This window comes from Cryptomeria japonica, chromosome 1 (assembly GCF_030272615.1).
Source record: "Cryptomeria japonica chromosome 1, Sugi_1.0, whole genome shotgun sequence".
NCBI lineage: Eukaryota > Viridiplantae > Streptophyta > Pinopsida > Cupressales > Cupressaceae > Cryptomeria > Cryptomeria japonica.
In genome coordinates, this window is record NC_081405.1 from 674,325,812 (window position 1) to 674,343,598 (window position 17,787).

Genomic DNA, 17,787 nt, shown 5'->3' on the forward strand with positions numbered 1-17,787 from the left:
CCACCTAATCCTTGTGGAAAATGTTATAGAAGCTCATGATTGTCATACGGGCATTGCGGTACATTTTAAGATATTGATATTTTTGGACCAAATTATTAAGCCAACACAACTATTTCCCTACTTATTCAGTTAAGGTAATCATGATGCCCTTGAATTGAACAAAGTTGATCATGTAGAAAGGGAAGCATTTTGGTGTTCGGCGATCATCATTCCCTCTTGGTTGGCATAATTGTTTTTACTGGTTGTAATTGTTTCTTTTGGCTTCTTGTCCAGATCATTGGCATTAAGCTTGGCTCTACCTTTGATTGTGTTCTAGGTTTTGCTAGCCTTTTTTTTGTGTGTGTGGAGTTGAGATATTGTTGAAAAACATGCATTGAACTAGCAAAGAAAATTTTGGTAGTTTTTTTTGGTTCATCTTGTTATCGCGATTCTTGTTCCAACTTCGAAAATAATCTTAGATATCGATAGTTAGATGTTTGCATATTTGATGAACTTTGTAATCAGTTCAAACATTTTTCATGATTGTTGAATCAGATGTGAATGTTGATTCAATCTTATGCTCAATATGAAAATATTTTGAATATTTCCCTTGATGCTTGCATCCCTTTTTCTTAAGATGTGAGATTACCTTGGAGAAAGTAAGGTTGGGTTTTTAAAGGGAGTTTGTCTATGTGGGCATCTGATTTATCATTGGTTAGAATTTTTTTTTACTTTATATAGTCCTTTCTCTCTTCTCTATCTCTAACCCCAATCTTTTGCCTTTTTATTTAAAGTTTGAAAATCAAATTGCACATAATTAAAAATCTAATGTATATAATCATTCAAAATTGATTGTGTTGGTCGCTAAGAATTTATTTAAAATCTATAAAATTGGTCACACCTTATCAATTTTGAAGATCTTTCTCAAAATTCCTCTAAGTTTTTCAAACTTTCAATTTTTTTTATCCCTTCTAATCAAGACAATCTTACAAGTTTTCTTTTCCTCTACGTCCCTTTAGTTCAAGTTTTAAAGTTCTCCCTTCCTCGTTCCTCAATACCTTCATCTAATAAGTTATATCAAGATATTGTCATGTTGATCTCAACACCTTGATGACATCGTGTTGAAGATATCTTCTTAAAGTTCAATTTTGATCCTTTAGTAGACATCATGTTGATGTAAGAAGTCCTAATGACATCATCTATTCATCAAATTTTCGGACTTCCTCTTCCGTCTATTCTCTCAATATCCATTCCTATTATATTTTTTTCCTTGACTCTCTAAAATCTCATCGAGTTTCACCCCATAATTCTCTAAGTTCTTCAGAGTTGGACTTTCAACCTCTCCTTAACTCGATCTTGTGCTTCCTCTTGAACTCAAATCTTGACAACTTTCCTTATTGACCTTCCCCCTTTCATCATCCCTTTTGGCATGACTTCCTTGTTAACATTGAATCCTTGATGCTCCAATACTAGCATGTGGTATGAGTTCCTTCAACCTATGATAGTCTAAAGCTCCCACCATTTCTTGCTACAACTCCCACCTTCCCTCTTGGATGACTCGAAGCTTCATAATGACTTGATTTGGCTTTACAACTATTAGATTCTATTTAATGGAATCCATATATATATATATATTGTGACACCTATATATGGATACACTGTGTAGTGGGTATAGTTTGTAGCAAGGCAACTATGAAATCCTTGTAATATTATACAATTCAGTACCTTAAGAAAGCCCCCCTTAGTGTTGCAAAATCAAAAGTGAAGGAGGCTTTACCCACCTCATTATTTGGTCTTAGTTGCTCAACCTAAACGTATGTTTCATGATACTCTTCCCCAAATTTGATACCCTAATACTTGGAAGACTATCAAACATTAGGGATACCTTGTAATATTATACAATTTAGTACCTTAAGAAAGCCCCCTTAGTCTTGCAAAATCAAAAGTAAAGGAGGCTTTACCCACCTCATTAATTGGTCTTGAATTGCTCAACCTAAACATAGGTTTCATGATACTCTTTCCAAATTTGACACCTTGACACTTGAGAGACTATCTAGCCTTGAAGATTTGTGGTTCACAACTCAAATCACTAACATGACCAATACCTCTCCTCCTCTAATTACTTATTCACATTACCTAACACCATGTTTGTTTTTGTTATTTGAATGCTTCTTGTGAAAAACCACTTTGTTAAATATGTTATATATTATGTATTAGGGAGCAAAAGACATATTCATATAAAAAATGTGAAAGTAATAAAGACACATTCATATTAAAAAAAGAAAATTAGAAATAAAGAAATCTAAATCTATTTAAATATGAACCGAACTTTTTGGGTAAACCAAACACTACCTACACATAATGAATCCAATTAAATAACCGGCAACAACAATAACTGTCCCTTTGAAACCACAGATCATATCAAGAAATTGTTAAAAAGTCAATCATTCAAGCAAAAACCACATGACACAGAGTCTGGGACAAATGGGTAGTTTATCTGACACTTAGGCAGCTCCGCCACTGAGCGGAGCATTCGAGGCACGCTTCTCTCTTCACAGCGCATAACGCCTTCGCTACTTCGGAGCCCTCCAAGCGCTCATCAATTTCCAGCAAACATAAAAGAAAAACCTCTCACACTTTAGCCAAAACAACACTTTTTTCTTTCCTTCTCTTTTCTGCCTTTTGTTTCGCAGAGGTCTCGAGTTCGAATCCACTCAAACGAAAATGCAGGCGATTCAGTGCTCTCTGTCTTCGTCTTGTGGTTTTACTAGCAATTCAAAGGCTAAGGCTCCTCTCGGCATTTGCAATGGTGTCGTAGGGCCTGCGCAGCTGTCTTTTTGCGGCCTCCGTAAGGAGGTTTTGGGAGTGGAAGGACGAAGGGCTTTTTCGACGGAACATTTTGTTTCGTTGCGAAAGCAGTTGAGAAGAGCGGGATCGCAGAGGAGGAATGGTGTTGTTAAGATTTCTGCTGCTGCTTCGAATAACGGAGGCGCTGTTTCTGCGCCGTTTGATTATGATGTTGTTATTATTGGTGCTGGCGTTGGAGGCCACGGCGCTGCACTTCACGCTGTTGAAAAGGTACTTTAATGCGAATGATTTTTTCATTAATTTTATTATATGTACGGGTTCTCTCAGCAAAGTGGATTTGTAATGATGGTTCTATTGGGAATCACAGTCCTTCGGTGCTTTCTTACCGAAGTGCCCAGGAAAAAGCAGTGATGTAAATCAAATTAATAAATAATTAAATAGAAAATCCAAAGACAGATCAAGTTGCGAGAGAAATGACTTTGTTATAAGAAAACTTGGACCTCCAAAACGTTGTTACTTATATAGATACTTTGATTTGATGGGTTATTAGTTTCAAAATATTTTCTCGAAGCTTTCTTTGGTTACCCTGATTTAAGAGTTCACGATTCATATTAGTGTAAGCATGTCTTGTATTATTCACAAACCAAGTTATGATTCTAGATATCAGCGTAAGTATACCTTATCTCACCGTACTTAAAATAATTCTGGTTACAGTACGAGGCATAAATTAATAGAATACTTATACAAGAATTATCATGAAGTGTGAACTAGTAAATTACACACCTAATAATTGATGTTTATCGTGATACTAATAATATGAGGCATTAATTCTTTTCCTCGTACTCGATTATTTTCTTGTTTTTACTCAGCATGTGAATACTGAATTTCCAAGAGTGGCTATTATATTCTCGATGCACTTTTTTCCCATTTTTTTCTCTCTAAATATGTTATATAACCTGTTTGAAGATGCAGTTCAAGAGAAAATAGTTTTGTATTAGAATTTGTTTGTATGTATATTTTTATTTAATATACAAGCCATTGTTTATTAGTTTTGAAGATCTCTTACGAAGATGATGTTTTTGTTTTTGAGGTACTGTAATAAATTTTTTTTGTCAGGTCCTGTATTGTCTCTTTAAACTTCAACATTGGAATTTGATTAATCATTGATGTTTTAAAAAATAATTAAACTTATATTTGTTTATTTTTGAGATAATAATAAACATGATCTATATTTGAATTTGTTTTATTTGTACAAACTTATTAACATATGAGCTATTATTTAGCTATTTTGAAGATTTAGTTTAAGGACGGATATGATTTATATTTGAATTTATCCATTGCCATAATGTTATGATACATTTCAATTAGAAAAAGGTATTTGTGTTTAAATTCTGTTTATTTGCATTTTCTATAGATACGAGGCATTATATAGTTGTGTTCATCTGGTTCAATGTCCCATCGAAAGGCAATGTACCAAAAAAATTCAATTCTGAAGTGTTAATTTTGTGATTTAATTCGTTTGGAATTTAATCAACAACCTTTTCTTCGATTCTCTCCCTTAATTATACTTATTGAATATTTTTTGGTACAAAGTTTGATTTGATCTAACCTTTTTACAGCCCTGCTTTAGTTCTTTCTTCTTCAAAATATGATTTGGGGATCTGGCTTTTTTCAATGAAAAACATGAATCCAGAGTTCTAGATTTTGATGTTTGTTTTTATTTTAAATTTTTAAATTGATTTTTTTTCAGCAGATAATATGAGAAGTAAGGGCATGTTACATGCTATTATTTATTTGCGTTGAAAATTTGGCTCAAGGAGGAAAGTGTTTTAAATTCTTTTTTTGTTTAAAATTGAGTACTTAAACTCTAAGTTTGGAGATAATGTAATAAGCTTATCACTTGAGAAATGCCAGGTTTTGACTGATTTGAAGAGGTAAGGAATTAATGAATAAAATTGTTTATAATTTATTACTGTGGTTAAGTTAAGATTTTAGGTTTTATTAAGTTTTCCTTTTTCTTTGTTTAGATTTTAACAGTGGAAACTTTAAGTTCTCGTCATGTAAAATCAACTTTGTTTTTTCTTTTAAATTTTTCTAATGAATTTGAACTTTGTTTTTTGAGATAATGTGAAGCATTTCTTTGTTGGTTGATAAATTCTCTTTGTGGGGTATCCTTTGGCTTGGATGTTATGACTAAGGGATATCTTTTTGTCAAATTCAACTAGTTCATGAACTTGACCTTGTTTGCTGAGTAAGCCACACTTAAAATGGCATGTTGCATTTTGCCTGATAAAAAATTGAACAATTAATCATTTAAAATTGCATGTCGCTGTTTGCCTGATCAAAATTTGAACATATAGACATTTAACTTATCTTATAGGGATTTGAATATTGGTCTCAACTATGAAGCCCTGATGATTTAACATTTGCGTCCATCCCATTTGACATATAACACAAAGTATATTTGAACATGTTTTGTTCATTTAATTTTAGTTATGATAGGAGCTTTTTTTCAATTGTTTTGAAGATCTGGCTTGAGGAGGATAAGAATTTGTATTTACTATTTAAATTTTCATTTGTGCAATGATGAATAAATAAACCAGGGATTTCTTAATCGCTTTGAAGATCTGTCTCAAGTAGGAAAGGAATTTATGTTTAAATTTGTTTTATGCATAGTTTTATTTGAATATTGTCCATTATTTAGTTTTTCTCCTTTTTAAATTACTCATTTCAATTACGGAAACTCAAGGTTTTGAGACAATATGATAGATTACATGTTCCAATTTGTGCTACCATTGAACCACATTTAAAGATTCGGCTTAGAAGGAATGAAATTTATGTTGAAAGTTGTTTTGTTTGCATAATTTTGTTTAAAATATGAGGCAGGTCTTGGGTCACGGAGGAAAATAATACATATTTAGACATATTCATTCATGCAATTTTAAGATATGGGGCATTTAACTATACTCAACATATACCTTGAAAAAAGTAATGTCAATTTATATTTAAATTTACTGATTCATCTTAATTATTTGAGATGCTAGGTATTATTTGGTATTTTTAATTTTTCATTTATTCATATTCTGAATTTGATTTGTGAAAATTTCAATTTTGGAGATAATCTGATGAAAAAATGTTCTGGTATGTGTGATTATTGAATTGTTTTGGGTTTCTGGTTCAAAGAGGAAAGAAATTATATTTTGTTTCTGTCAATTCTATATAAAATCTATCTTACATAATTTTTTTGAAGAACTGATTAAAGGAAATGTTAAAATTTGTTCATTCTTGTTTTATTATATATATTGGGCATTGTTTAACTGTTTTGAAGATCTAGCAGGGCAAAAGAATTTATGTTTGAATTTGTTTATAAGTGTGATTTTAGGTTAGAGATGAGGCGATATCTAGTTTTTTTGAAGATCTGTCTTAAGGAGAAAGTATTTTGAATTAAAATTTTTTTTTTATCAATTTTGATTTGGGAAGCATTAATTTTTTGGAGAAAATATGAGGATCACACTTTTGATATTTGCTATATTTAACTAGTTTGAAAATTTGGATGTAGGAGGAAAATAAATTATGGTTAAATCTTTTAATTCTCGCAATTTTATTTAAAATTATAGAGATTATTTAGTTGTGAATATTTGGCCTAGGAAGGAAAGTATTTTAAAGGCAATTTTAAAATTTCGGTTGCAGAAATGTTAAGTTCTCAACAGAATGTGAAAAACATGTGTATTAATCTTTGATACATGCCATTTGTCTGGCTCAAGGAGGGAAGGAAATTTTTTTAAATACAGAACTGTAGTATACTAAGAGTTGGCAATGCAATTTTTTTGTTGCAAGTGACTTTCTATGGCAAATCAACGCAGGTTAATGTTTGAATTTTTGATGAAAAGTTCCAACTAAATTCTAGAGGCCAAGTATCCTATTTGTAATTCGAATTTTTCTGCTTTTGAATTTAAAAAAAAAGTAATATGAAAATTTCTGCAACATATGCAGGGTCTCAAGACAGCCATTATTGAAGGAGATGTTGTTGGAGGAACTTGTGTAAACAGAGGTTGTGTTCCTTCGAAAGCACTTCTTGCTGTGAGTGGTCGCATGCGTGAACTTCAAAGTGAACACCACTTGAAGGCAATGGGAATACAGGTATGCATGTTTATTATTGTTATCCCAAAATCGAAAACTGAAATTAAAGAATTCAACTTGTGTAGATTGTGCTATAGAAATTAATTTAAAATTCCGAAATAGGTGACCATGGTTGTTAAAGAAGGGTGATTTTTTCTTAGTGACTAACTAGAAGTAGCTGTATTAGAAAAGTAATTGATATCCCATGGTTGACCCTTACATGACATTTTAAAGGAGGATGTCACGCCCCACCATTTTTTTGGTAATAATGTTGTCATGTACATCAATTTGTCTATTTGATAGTCGTTTGTCTTCACTCACCCAAAATTTTTCCACGCTCTTCCTCTTCTTTCCCCTTGTGTCTTTTTTTGGCTTCCAAAGTCTATGTGTTGGGGTGTGCCAAATTCTTTTAAGTGTTTATTAGTTGTCAGAGTTTTGGAGCTCCTCAACCTAGCATCCCTTCCCACCTCGGTCCAAATTTCCCTAAGTCCCTTTTGTGCCAGACTTTCGAACTTGCCTTTCTAGTTGTACCTTTCCTTCCCTTTTTGTTGGAGTGTTGGAGTTTCCCATCCTTGGGTGTCCTCCTCATGTCAAACCTGTTAATAGCTTCTTTCATCTCATCAGAGTCAAACTTTTGCACATCCGCCTACCTTATAGGTATGAGTCCCTCGCCATTCCTGACCTTGGAAGTGTGAAACTCCTACCTTACACACTGTTCATCTCACCTATTGCTTGACATGTCAAAGTGCCTTTAAAACTTGCTTTCAACACTGTGGCTTCCAAGAAAGGGTTCCTCTTGCTGGAAATGTTATTTAATATGGGGGAACATGGATCCATGTGTACTCTCTATTGTGAAAATTGAGTAAATGGCCTCAATTGCCATTAATGCAATGGTTAGGGTTGGAGCCTGTGGGTCCTTGCACCATTAATTTTTAGAGTTGTTGCAGGTCTTGGATATCTCCTTCCATGACTCTTCAGTATAGTTTTGTATATGTGGGCATAGTTTTCTACATGATCCAAAGGAAAACAATGCTCCATAGGCATGGGTGTCCTCATTTGTGTATCTCTTTAGTATTCGTTGATTTCAATGCTTGTTTTCGATCTTCTTGTAGGAGGTACTAAGGATTCAGAGCTTGAACATAGAAGCTTATTATGAAATATTTAACAACCCTAATTAGATAACCATTTTGAGCACTTGTGTTCAAACGCTTAGATTTCGTGGATCTATGAATTAGTAGAGGATAAAAACCCTTTTGGATCATGTGAGGTAGATGATGCAACCCCTTTGGCCAAAGGACTATATCACCAAAGATTGTTTCAGAAGATTCCATGGTTGTGACTAGCAGTTGGGTTGAGCTTGACCAATTTGCAGAGGGTCATGAATGTTGACAAAGAGCCCACAGTCCATAAAAGCTGCTGTGGCAGCGTTTGTAACATTTCAAGATTTCTGTGAATGTATGAAAGGCCATGTAATTCCTTTGTGCTTGTAACACGAGTCAAAATATGTATCAATGAATGTAAATCAATATTTGTGATTCGGGTTCCTCAGATTTTATCAATGTTTTGAATCTGCAGTTTATTTTGCTTGTTTTCCCAAACTATAATTTTAGCGTTTTAGGGTCATCACAGGAATGAAAGAGGAAAATCTGAGTTTATAAGGCTTGTAATACATTAAAACTCTAAATTATTGTTCTCAAATATAAATTCTGCAAAGGGCTCTTTAATTAATAGAGGCTGCATATTTAATACAGAATCATAATAAATATTTATTTCTGGTTAAAAATGGGAATACTATTAATATCTGGGAATACTACATTGGTACTAGAGCAGCTGATTAAATAATTTTTGAAGAAGCTTTTAAAAGTAATTGCATTAATATTCTAACCAAGGATACTACAGAGGATGAAGAAAAATGAGTTCATTGAATGTAAGAGTTAAGGATGACTGCCTTTTTGTTATTCAATGTGAAGATGGCCCCACATCTTCATTTATTATCAAGTTGGCAACATCTCTAAATTGGGTGGTGCAGCTATAAGACTTATTGTGAAGCATTTTCCTTATTGCACAAAACCCTCTTAATGCCATTGGGTTGCCTTTTGGTCTTTGAATTGCCAAATTGGCTTCACATTTTTAAATACGTTGGCACCAAGGCTATAATTTGAATGGTACAACTACAACTAACTTCACATTGTCAATTGCATAAAACTCTCTGAGCAACCTCAGTTTGAGAAAAACTTATATCTGTATAGTCTATTGTTTCAGATATTAAGTACTTTCCAAATGCCCCTAATATTGATGGTGAGCTGTGGTCAACCTTTTTACCATATGAACCTCCTGTACAGTTTGAGCATTGCAATGATGGTTGGGAAATTCGTTTGTTCACACAATAGCATGCCATATACATTGTTCTATCATAGGCATCTTGCATGATCCTTATGCCATTATTGGTTAGACTTATGTTTTTATAAGTGGAATCATAATGTTTGCCATTTTTTCTTGTGCTTCATTGTTTTGATTTTTAAGTGGATGTTGATAAAAACAGTTATTCAATTCTGTTGTTTTATATCATGCTATCTAATGCAGTTCTTGGCTTATGGTGAAAACCTATGTTATAAACTTTTAAATGTGTACATGCAATGAAAAATATGTTTTATCATGTTTTTAATGTTCATTTTTGTTTAATTTAATACTTTTCATTAAGCAACAACTGTGACCTGAATATTGTGTACATTTTGGCATTAGGTTGCAGCAGCAGGCTATGACAGACAATCTGTTTCAGATCATGCAAACAATCTTGCATCAAAAATTAGAGGAAATTTGACAAATTCAATGAAATCTCTTGGTGTAGATATTTTAACAGGAGTTGGTACTGTCTTGGTAAGTTTACTTTGTTGTTTCTCCATTGCAATGTGACATATATGCAAATCTGATATGCAGAAATGCAGCACATCCTTTAGTTTTCTGCTACTATAAAAGGAGGATTTCTGATGCTATCATGGCATAATCTTGTATTAAAAATCTTTCCTTAAAATAAATAAATCTTGAATGGGTGTATATATAATGAATTCATATGCATCTTGGCTTCTGGAGGGAAGGAAAATTCACTCTTATCCTTTGAATAACACTTTGGCTTTTGAAACTTTCCAAAAGGGGACATCATCCTGCTTTTGCATTTGGGCGACATTTGTAACTTTATGAATGTATATTGAATTTATCATTATAGTAACCTTTTTGAACCCCATATACTTTAGGATGATTTGGTCCTTTCATCCTCTGCAAACTCTGATTTTTTGTTCCCAAAACAGCTATTAATTACATGAGAGCCATGAAAGTTACCTTTAGCTCAGAAATGTGGGTCATGGCAATTAATGAACTAAAAAATGTGAGTTATTAAATATAAATCTCGTTTATATGTATCATGGATATAGTTATACTGAATATTAGGGTTGTAAGGAATCTCCTTTATGGTTGAGACTCTATCTCTAGGATTGCTGCTAGGTATAGTTATGTTCCTGTCCAGGGGAGGATATCACTTTAGAAATTATACTGAAAGTTAAGGTCATAACAAATATTATTTTATGTTAGAGACTTTAATTTTTCTTCTAGCTTCCTTGTGATCATAGGTTTTGTCCCCACCAAGAGGAAGGTATGTCTATCAGAAATATGCTTTGAAGAAGTAGCTAAATATTTTTTTTTTAATTTAATTGCAATTGGTAATAGAAAGCTACCAAAATTTTAGTAGAAGGTTTTGAGTATTAGACAATCTTGACGTGTTAATGAGTTGCAATAGTTATTTAAGTCTGTTGTATTCATTTGTATGCACTACAGTATACAAGCAAAATAAAATGGCTTTCATACGCGTAATGTTTAACCACAGCAAGTTTTTGCTTCCTAAAAGTGTGAACCTCCCGGCAGAAGCTAAAAGTCAAATGCAAAATATGATCTCAATTCCTATTGATATATCCTTAAAATTTCTGATTTTAAAATTCCTTCTGTTTCTTCTCTAGTCTACAGCTAAGAGAGAAAAACACATTTAATGCACTGTGATTCACTTTGTAGGATCCTATTATCATGCTGTTGTCACTCACATAATTTTCATGTCAGCATTACGGGTTTCTATTAATCCTGACAGATATTGCCAGCAACAACGCTCTTCATCCTACAAGTGATTGTAAGCTGGAGATAAATTGCACTAAAAACATGATGGAAGGGTTTAGAATTGACAAGCATTTACGCATGATGAAAGGGCTTGCACTTGACAAGCATTTACAAATGATAATAGAATAAATGCAGTTAAATTGACATCGTCATATCACCAGTTGACATTAATGTAGATCAAAAAATTTTAAAGTAAGAACTAGATTGAAAGTTCATAAATATCATAGAATATTGGAAAGCTTTTGAAAATTATTGTCACACAAAATTGCTCTAGTTCTTTAATTGTGTCTTTTGTTTTAGCTATACTAAGATTTTTTCTTTACAGGTTTGATGCTCTTTAGGTTCTTGTGGTGACAAAGGTTTAGTACTGCAACTTATCACCCATTAGGGAAACTCTTTGCCCCCTTATGGGTATTTGTTTATTAACTTGTTTGTAAATATTAAAATAGTAGTTTGCAATGGTGTTGTTTTTGCATGAACATATGATAATTATATTGTTCTACATTTTGATGTTAATGTAATTTGAAAGGATGTTTCTCTTAGATACGTTTGGGTGATAACATTCGTTTTGATATTTTAGCGGTTTTTAATTTTTTTGCATGTTGAAAATAGTTGATGTATCCTTTTTTTGGGATTGGTCTTGTTTACTGTAATTCTTATTCATCTTCGTGATCATTTGACTAATTACTTTGGTTCATCTGTTTTTCAAATTAGATGTATTAAAATTTTGATGGTTGTATGCTTTAGGCAATAATCTTGTACTTTCTTGAAATATATTAAATATGTTTTGGTCATCTTATTAAACTGTTGTTCACCATCTTTAAACTTGTTTTTACATTATTAGTTTAAGTGTGATGTTTGGATCAATTAGAAAGGTGATATGCTTAAGTATGCTACTAGTCTTCTTGAGGTGCCTTTTGTGTTAAGTTCAATACAAGGGTGTTTAGTTTGTGTTAATCATATTTAGTGATTTAGAATAATGACGATTTCCACAAAGATTCTAGCTAGTTGTCTTTACATTGTTCATGTTTAATTATAATCGTTACTATTCTTCTGCCCTTATTATATGAGTGTTCTTACTTGATGTTTAATGAGTATGATATCATCCTGATGCAGCTGTTATGAGTTGGAAAACCACTTATTTGATTGCAAATATTATGTTGAACTTGCATTGATTTTCGCTTATCTGCATTTCAGGGTCCACATCAAGTGAAATATGGTAAAGTTGGCTTCCCTGACAAGATAGTGACTGCTAAAGATATTATCATTGCGACAGGTTCTGTTCCTTTTGTCCCCCCAGGCATTGAAATTGATGGTGAGTAAAAAGTGGCACTTATCCATTTCTTATATATGTTAAGTATCCGAGTCTTCTTGAGGGATTAATCCTATGCTTCAGGACGTGAAGAATGCCCTTTGGTATAATGAAAGATTGTACATGTAAAGTAATTGCTATTTGGTGGTTCTCAAGAACTATGGACTTGCTTTCCTTGTATGCACAAGATAGCTATAAGTATAGATCTTGAGATTGTTATTTTTAGATATCACCAAATTATTAATTTCATGTCATCTATAACACCTTCTGGTAATCTCACCTTTTTTATAACAACTTGTGCTTTCTGAAGCTTAGATGCAAGGCGTGTGACTATAGTTAGTTAGAGTACATATGTTTTTGATGTTTAGAACTATGCTGATCAGTTATTTCATGGCCATTGGTGTTGTTGATGTGTGTTTTATGACACTTCGAACACAAAATAAAGTATCCAATAGTCTATCCTCTCTTGAACAAAATCTCCTCAAATGCTAAACTTCGTGATCAAACAACGTGACTCCAAGGCTCCTATAGTTAGGTTTTGGCTTTATACATGGATAGACTCAATGTGTTGATGTGATTTTGCTGGAATCACAATGGGACTTACGTTTATACTTGAACTTCAATTAGAACTCCTTCAATGTGACTGGAACTTGATCATCCGATATTGCAATCTTGTGATGCTTTCTCCTAAACTGACTTGAATTGAAAAACGGACAAAAATAGGAAGGGTTTAGGAAGACTAATCTAATTCCTATGGACAAAGACAATAATGAATGATGTTTTGATAGACAAATCCTTCATGAAACTACTTTCTACTTAACTAGAGATAGCTCACAACGCCATAGAAAGAGTGCAATCTCTTAAGGTAGTGAAAGATCTTCATATTGTAAACAACCCATTCAGACACCCAATAATGGTGCAATCCAAGTGAAGTATTCACAATCGAACTTAACCACAAATAATAATTAGGTTCAGACTAACCATGCACTACAACTTGCAATCAACAAGGTGTAAATGGTATAAACCGAAGGATTCATCAAATATCATCACACTTCTCCATCATAATCAATGAATTTTAACTAAATTTGAGGATATAACAAGAAACCATGCAATATGTAGAAGAAACACCACTATGCATCATAAATTCAATGAAAAGTATGTTTATTAACATGCATTGGCAACAATTTCTGCCTTCTTATACTCTACCTCTAGCCATTTGGTATCTAATGTCTATTAACCTTACAAATGAGGAGAGCAAGCCTTATATAATGCTCTCAATACAATTCAATGGCTTAGATTGATTCTCAAATCAATGGCCAAGATCATATAGTGAAACCCTAATTAGGATTTGTTACAACAAACTCCTTCTTGACCAATGAGATTATTACAATAAATAGGACACATATCCTTCTTTGAATGTGCTCCAATCAGTGATGAGGTTAGGTACATTGAATTTTGTGCCTCCACATGTGGTAGTTATCCTCTTTGTTGGATGAGTCAAATACATTGAATCTAGACGCTTTGACTTGGAATGATGTGATTGGGTCAATGAAGGTGAGTTTTTGCCACCTCAGTTGTTTGCACGCCTTGTAACTCATCACAAGTGTTTGTTGTTCGAGTAATATCTCTTGATACTCAACCTTATCCAAATGCTCCATAAGGAATGTGATGATAGTGGGAGATATTCCCAAATTGCATCATCTTATCTGATTTGATCATTTTCATTCATCCTTCTTCATGCTTGGGAATTCACCTCATGATGTGTCTCACGTTTCAACCTTGGAATCTTTCATTTTGACTGCTCTTGACCTTGATTCTGTTATTTTTACTACTTTCAGATTAATATAAACTCAGAAATCAGAATTTAGTTTGATTAGCTGAAAGATTTAGAGATTTCTAGATTTAGGCATGACATAGAAATGAACAAAGAAATAAGAACAACACATGGTTACCCTGGGAAAACCTCCTAGGAGGAAAAACCCAGCCAGAAAAGATCCTCAGATCTGATTATGAATTATATTCATGTAACAGTTACAACACTTATCTTAGGTCCTTGAAGATGTCTGAAGTGTTTGCTCTTAGGGCTGATGGAATCAACCACAGATCTGCACTTTCATGTATATCAGGTCTGCTCCTTCAACACACCAATCAGCACTCAGACTCAAGCCCTAGATCTGCACTCTTGATGTGTCTTAGATCTGCACTGATTCAGTAACCCTGGCACTTTAATTCTGGAACAGCTCAGCCTTCTTTATGACAGCAAGAACTTGACGTTTGCTTCTTTAATTGGCAGGGATGATTCGCATGAATTCCTTCACCAGCTTTTGCATTAATCAGATTGTATACTTCACATCGTTAGGCATGTGTGAACTCAGATGTATACTTCGCATCCTTAGGCATGTGTGAACTTTGCATCATTAGCAGATATGTATTTCGCTTGAAGGATGTGTATTAATTGTATTTTGAATGAGGCAGATATGTCTTATATATATGTGATGCAAAATCCTTTTTATGTCGGCCTAATATAAATTAAATTACTTCTAATTTAATTTGAATCTCTTTAATCCGAAATGCCTTGATAGATAGGGTCGGCCCCATTTAAGCAAGCACGTTATTATGCATGTAGCGTGGGGTTTCATTATGTAGCGTGGAGTGAAGTGAGGTATAGGGCCCAGTCCTACACGTTGGAGAAAGGGGCTGGCCCCCTTGGGCGGATTCCAATGTTGCCCAAGGCAATTGGAATTCGCCATTCCCTAATTATAATCAATAGATCCTTGTATTGATGTAGGGATATCTCCATGGTGTACTAGCCTCGAGTCTTCATAAATCCAAGATAATTGCAAATTTTTCTCTTCTTCATTGCTCTATCTTGATCTTGTGAGTCCTCCATTGCATCGTTGTGAAGTCCTCTCTTGTAGCTTCATTTCTTGAGGTCTTGATAATGCTGATTCTTGATCTCATCATTGACATATTTGTCTTGTGCACCGCTTGGAATGTAATCCTTGTTGAATACTTGATCCCTTCATCACTTTGTTGAGTTTCCTCCAAGTTGAAATGTCTCTCTCCATCATTCAACATGCTTACTCCCTGCATCAGACTTGGAAAGACAAGGAAAACACCTTAATCATGATCGTGAGTTGATTATAAACCAGAGTTCCGTGACTCGCCATGACTCGCCAAAACTCGGCGAGCCACGGGCTGAGTGACCCTCGGCGAGTCCTGGGTCGCTCGGACTCGGCAAGGCTGACCCGGCTCGGTCTAGGCAAAAATCATTAGAAAATTGTTTTTTTTGCCGAGTTCTATCGAGTCTTTGCCGAGTCTTGTCGATTTTTTGCCGAGTCTTGAGTCGGGTCAGCCTTGCCGAGTCCGCGCCGAGTCCGAGTCTCGTTTCTTTGCTATAAACACATAAATTTATCCTTATTTCCAGAAAAATGAATGTTAACCAGTTCTGATTTCATCTGGAATTATGCTTTGAAATTCTGGGAATGCATTTTCAGATGTGGAAATTGCTCAAAATCAGGGCATATGTCTTCCTTCTACCAATTTGTATCTTAAGTCTGATTTACCTTGATCACTTTCACTCTTTCATCTTGTGTTTGGGTGCTCATTTGATCAAACATCATAATGTTAGAATCACCCTCATTAAGTCGTGGATTTTGTCAACCCATTGACAAACTTACTGCCATCCACCTTCAAGTCGTGGATTTCTCTACTTCGTGGATTTTGGAGGGTCGTGGATATTGGAGGGTCGTGGATTCCTTGAGTCCATGGATGGGTCATCATTATTCAAACATGCAAACTCCAACACCTAGTCAATTAATTTCCTTGACCATGTTGTTGATCTTCATTCTTCGAGTCAAGGGTTGAATGAGTTTGTTATTCCTTCTTCATTTCATTGATCAATCTCACCATCCACCCTTGAGTCATGGATTTCGCTACTTTGTGGAATTCCTAGGGCCGTGGATTTGGAGACCCATGGATGAGTGCATTGACCTTACTTTAAGTTGATTGTCCTTGCATTTATTGAAGGTGATCATCAAAAGGGCCTTCAAGCGTTGAATTCCTTGCATTTGAAGACAAGTTGGAGACCTTCTAAGATCATGGATTTGGTAAGGTCGTGGATTTTTATGACTCATGGACAAACATGCTGATTGCCACCTCAATTTGTTGCTTCATCGTTTGCTCAAGTTGATTGCTGTAATGCCTTTGCTTGCACACTTAGAGGACTCAATGATGAATTCACCCTTCGCCACCTTCACTTGGCATCATCTTCAAGGTTATCAAGGTTGTGGATTTTGGTGAGTCAAGGACAACTCACTTCGACCTCTTCACTCATTGATTTCACCAAGTGTAAAGTAACTTCTTCATAGTGTTAACTTGGTATTTTCCTTGTTCTTCATCATTACTTAGACCTTGGATCACCTTCATTAAGCATTCAATCTGAGTTGCTCAATCATCACTTCTCGATTGTGGATTTGGGGGGCAAACATTGCATTTCGTCACGTTCACTTATCTTGACCTAGTGAACATCCAAGTCGTGGATTCTGGCATGTTAAGGATAAAAGTCACTGCTTCATTTCATAGTCATGGATTCCACCAAGTTGTGGATTTTCTCCAATTGTGGATTTTGGGCACTCATGGAATCACTACTACATTGGGACTTCATCTTTTCTTGAGGTTGACTCTATCACTGTGAGGGTTTCATCCTTGAATTTCCTCTTGGAAATCCAAGGAAAACTAACCTGTACTCTTTCGTATTTCCTTGAACTTCATCCACCTAGACTTGATCAACTCTCGTTTCATTCTAACCTAAGGGTGTCCACTTGTTTGCTTGACTGTTCATTGTTAAATTTGTGACCTAGTTCAGTAATCAGCTTTGTAGCATTTAATTATTTGCTAACATTAAGTAAACCATAATCAAGTAAATGCAAGAATGAAAACAAGAGAGCAAGAGACCAACACAAATACCTTGGGAAAACCTCCAAGGAGGAAAAACCCAGCACTAAAGACCCACATGTCAGATTATGTATTTAACTTTAATTGCATCAATACAATACTTAGCTTGACTCTTCAGATCTCCTCCCTTTTAACATATCAGATCTGCGCCTTCTAATTACACCAAGTCTGCATCAAGGAATACCAAATGCCTTCTATCTTCTTGAACTAATTCGCACAGTCCTCTTCTATATTTTGCACCTTTAGCTGCAGAGCTATTTTGCTGATTGCATTTGATCTTTATTTATATGAGCTCTTAACCCATATAACCCAAGTCGGCCTTAATGCATTTTGGCGCCAATTTGATTTAGTGTGGCGTGGTACATATTTAGTGTGGCGTGGAGATATGGGGCTGGTCCTGTCTTGGGGGCACGTTACCCTTTTAGGATAGGACCCAATCCTATATGGGTTCGGAT

The 17,787-nt window shown here is 34.5% G+C and overlaps 1 protein-coding gene across 1 annotated transcript in view; it reads left to right on the forward strand.

Annotated features, from left to right (window-relative positions):
- The first annotated feature begins 2,367 nt into the window (after positions 1 to 2,367).
- The window catches only part of LOC131026759 (dihydrolipoyl dehydrogenase 2, chloroplastic), a 69,340-nt gene continuing 53,920 nt past the window's right edge, over positions 2,368 to 17,787 (forward strand). Inside the window, exons 1-4 of the mRNA XM_057956700.2 lie at positions 2,368 to 3,057; positions 6,781 to 6,927; positions 9,649 to 9,783; positions 12,262 to 12,379. Coding sequence (XP_057812683.2) covers positions 2,704 to 3,057; positions 6,781 to 6,927; positions 9,649 to 9,783; positions 12,262 to 12,379 — 754 coding nt within the window. The 5' untranslated portion in view covers positions 2,368 to 2,703. The remainder of the gene's footprint in view (positions 3,058 to 6,780; positions 6,928 to 9,648; positions 9,784 to 12,261; positions 12,380 to 17,787) is intronic.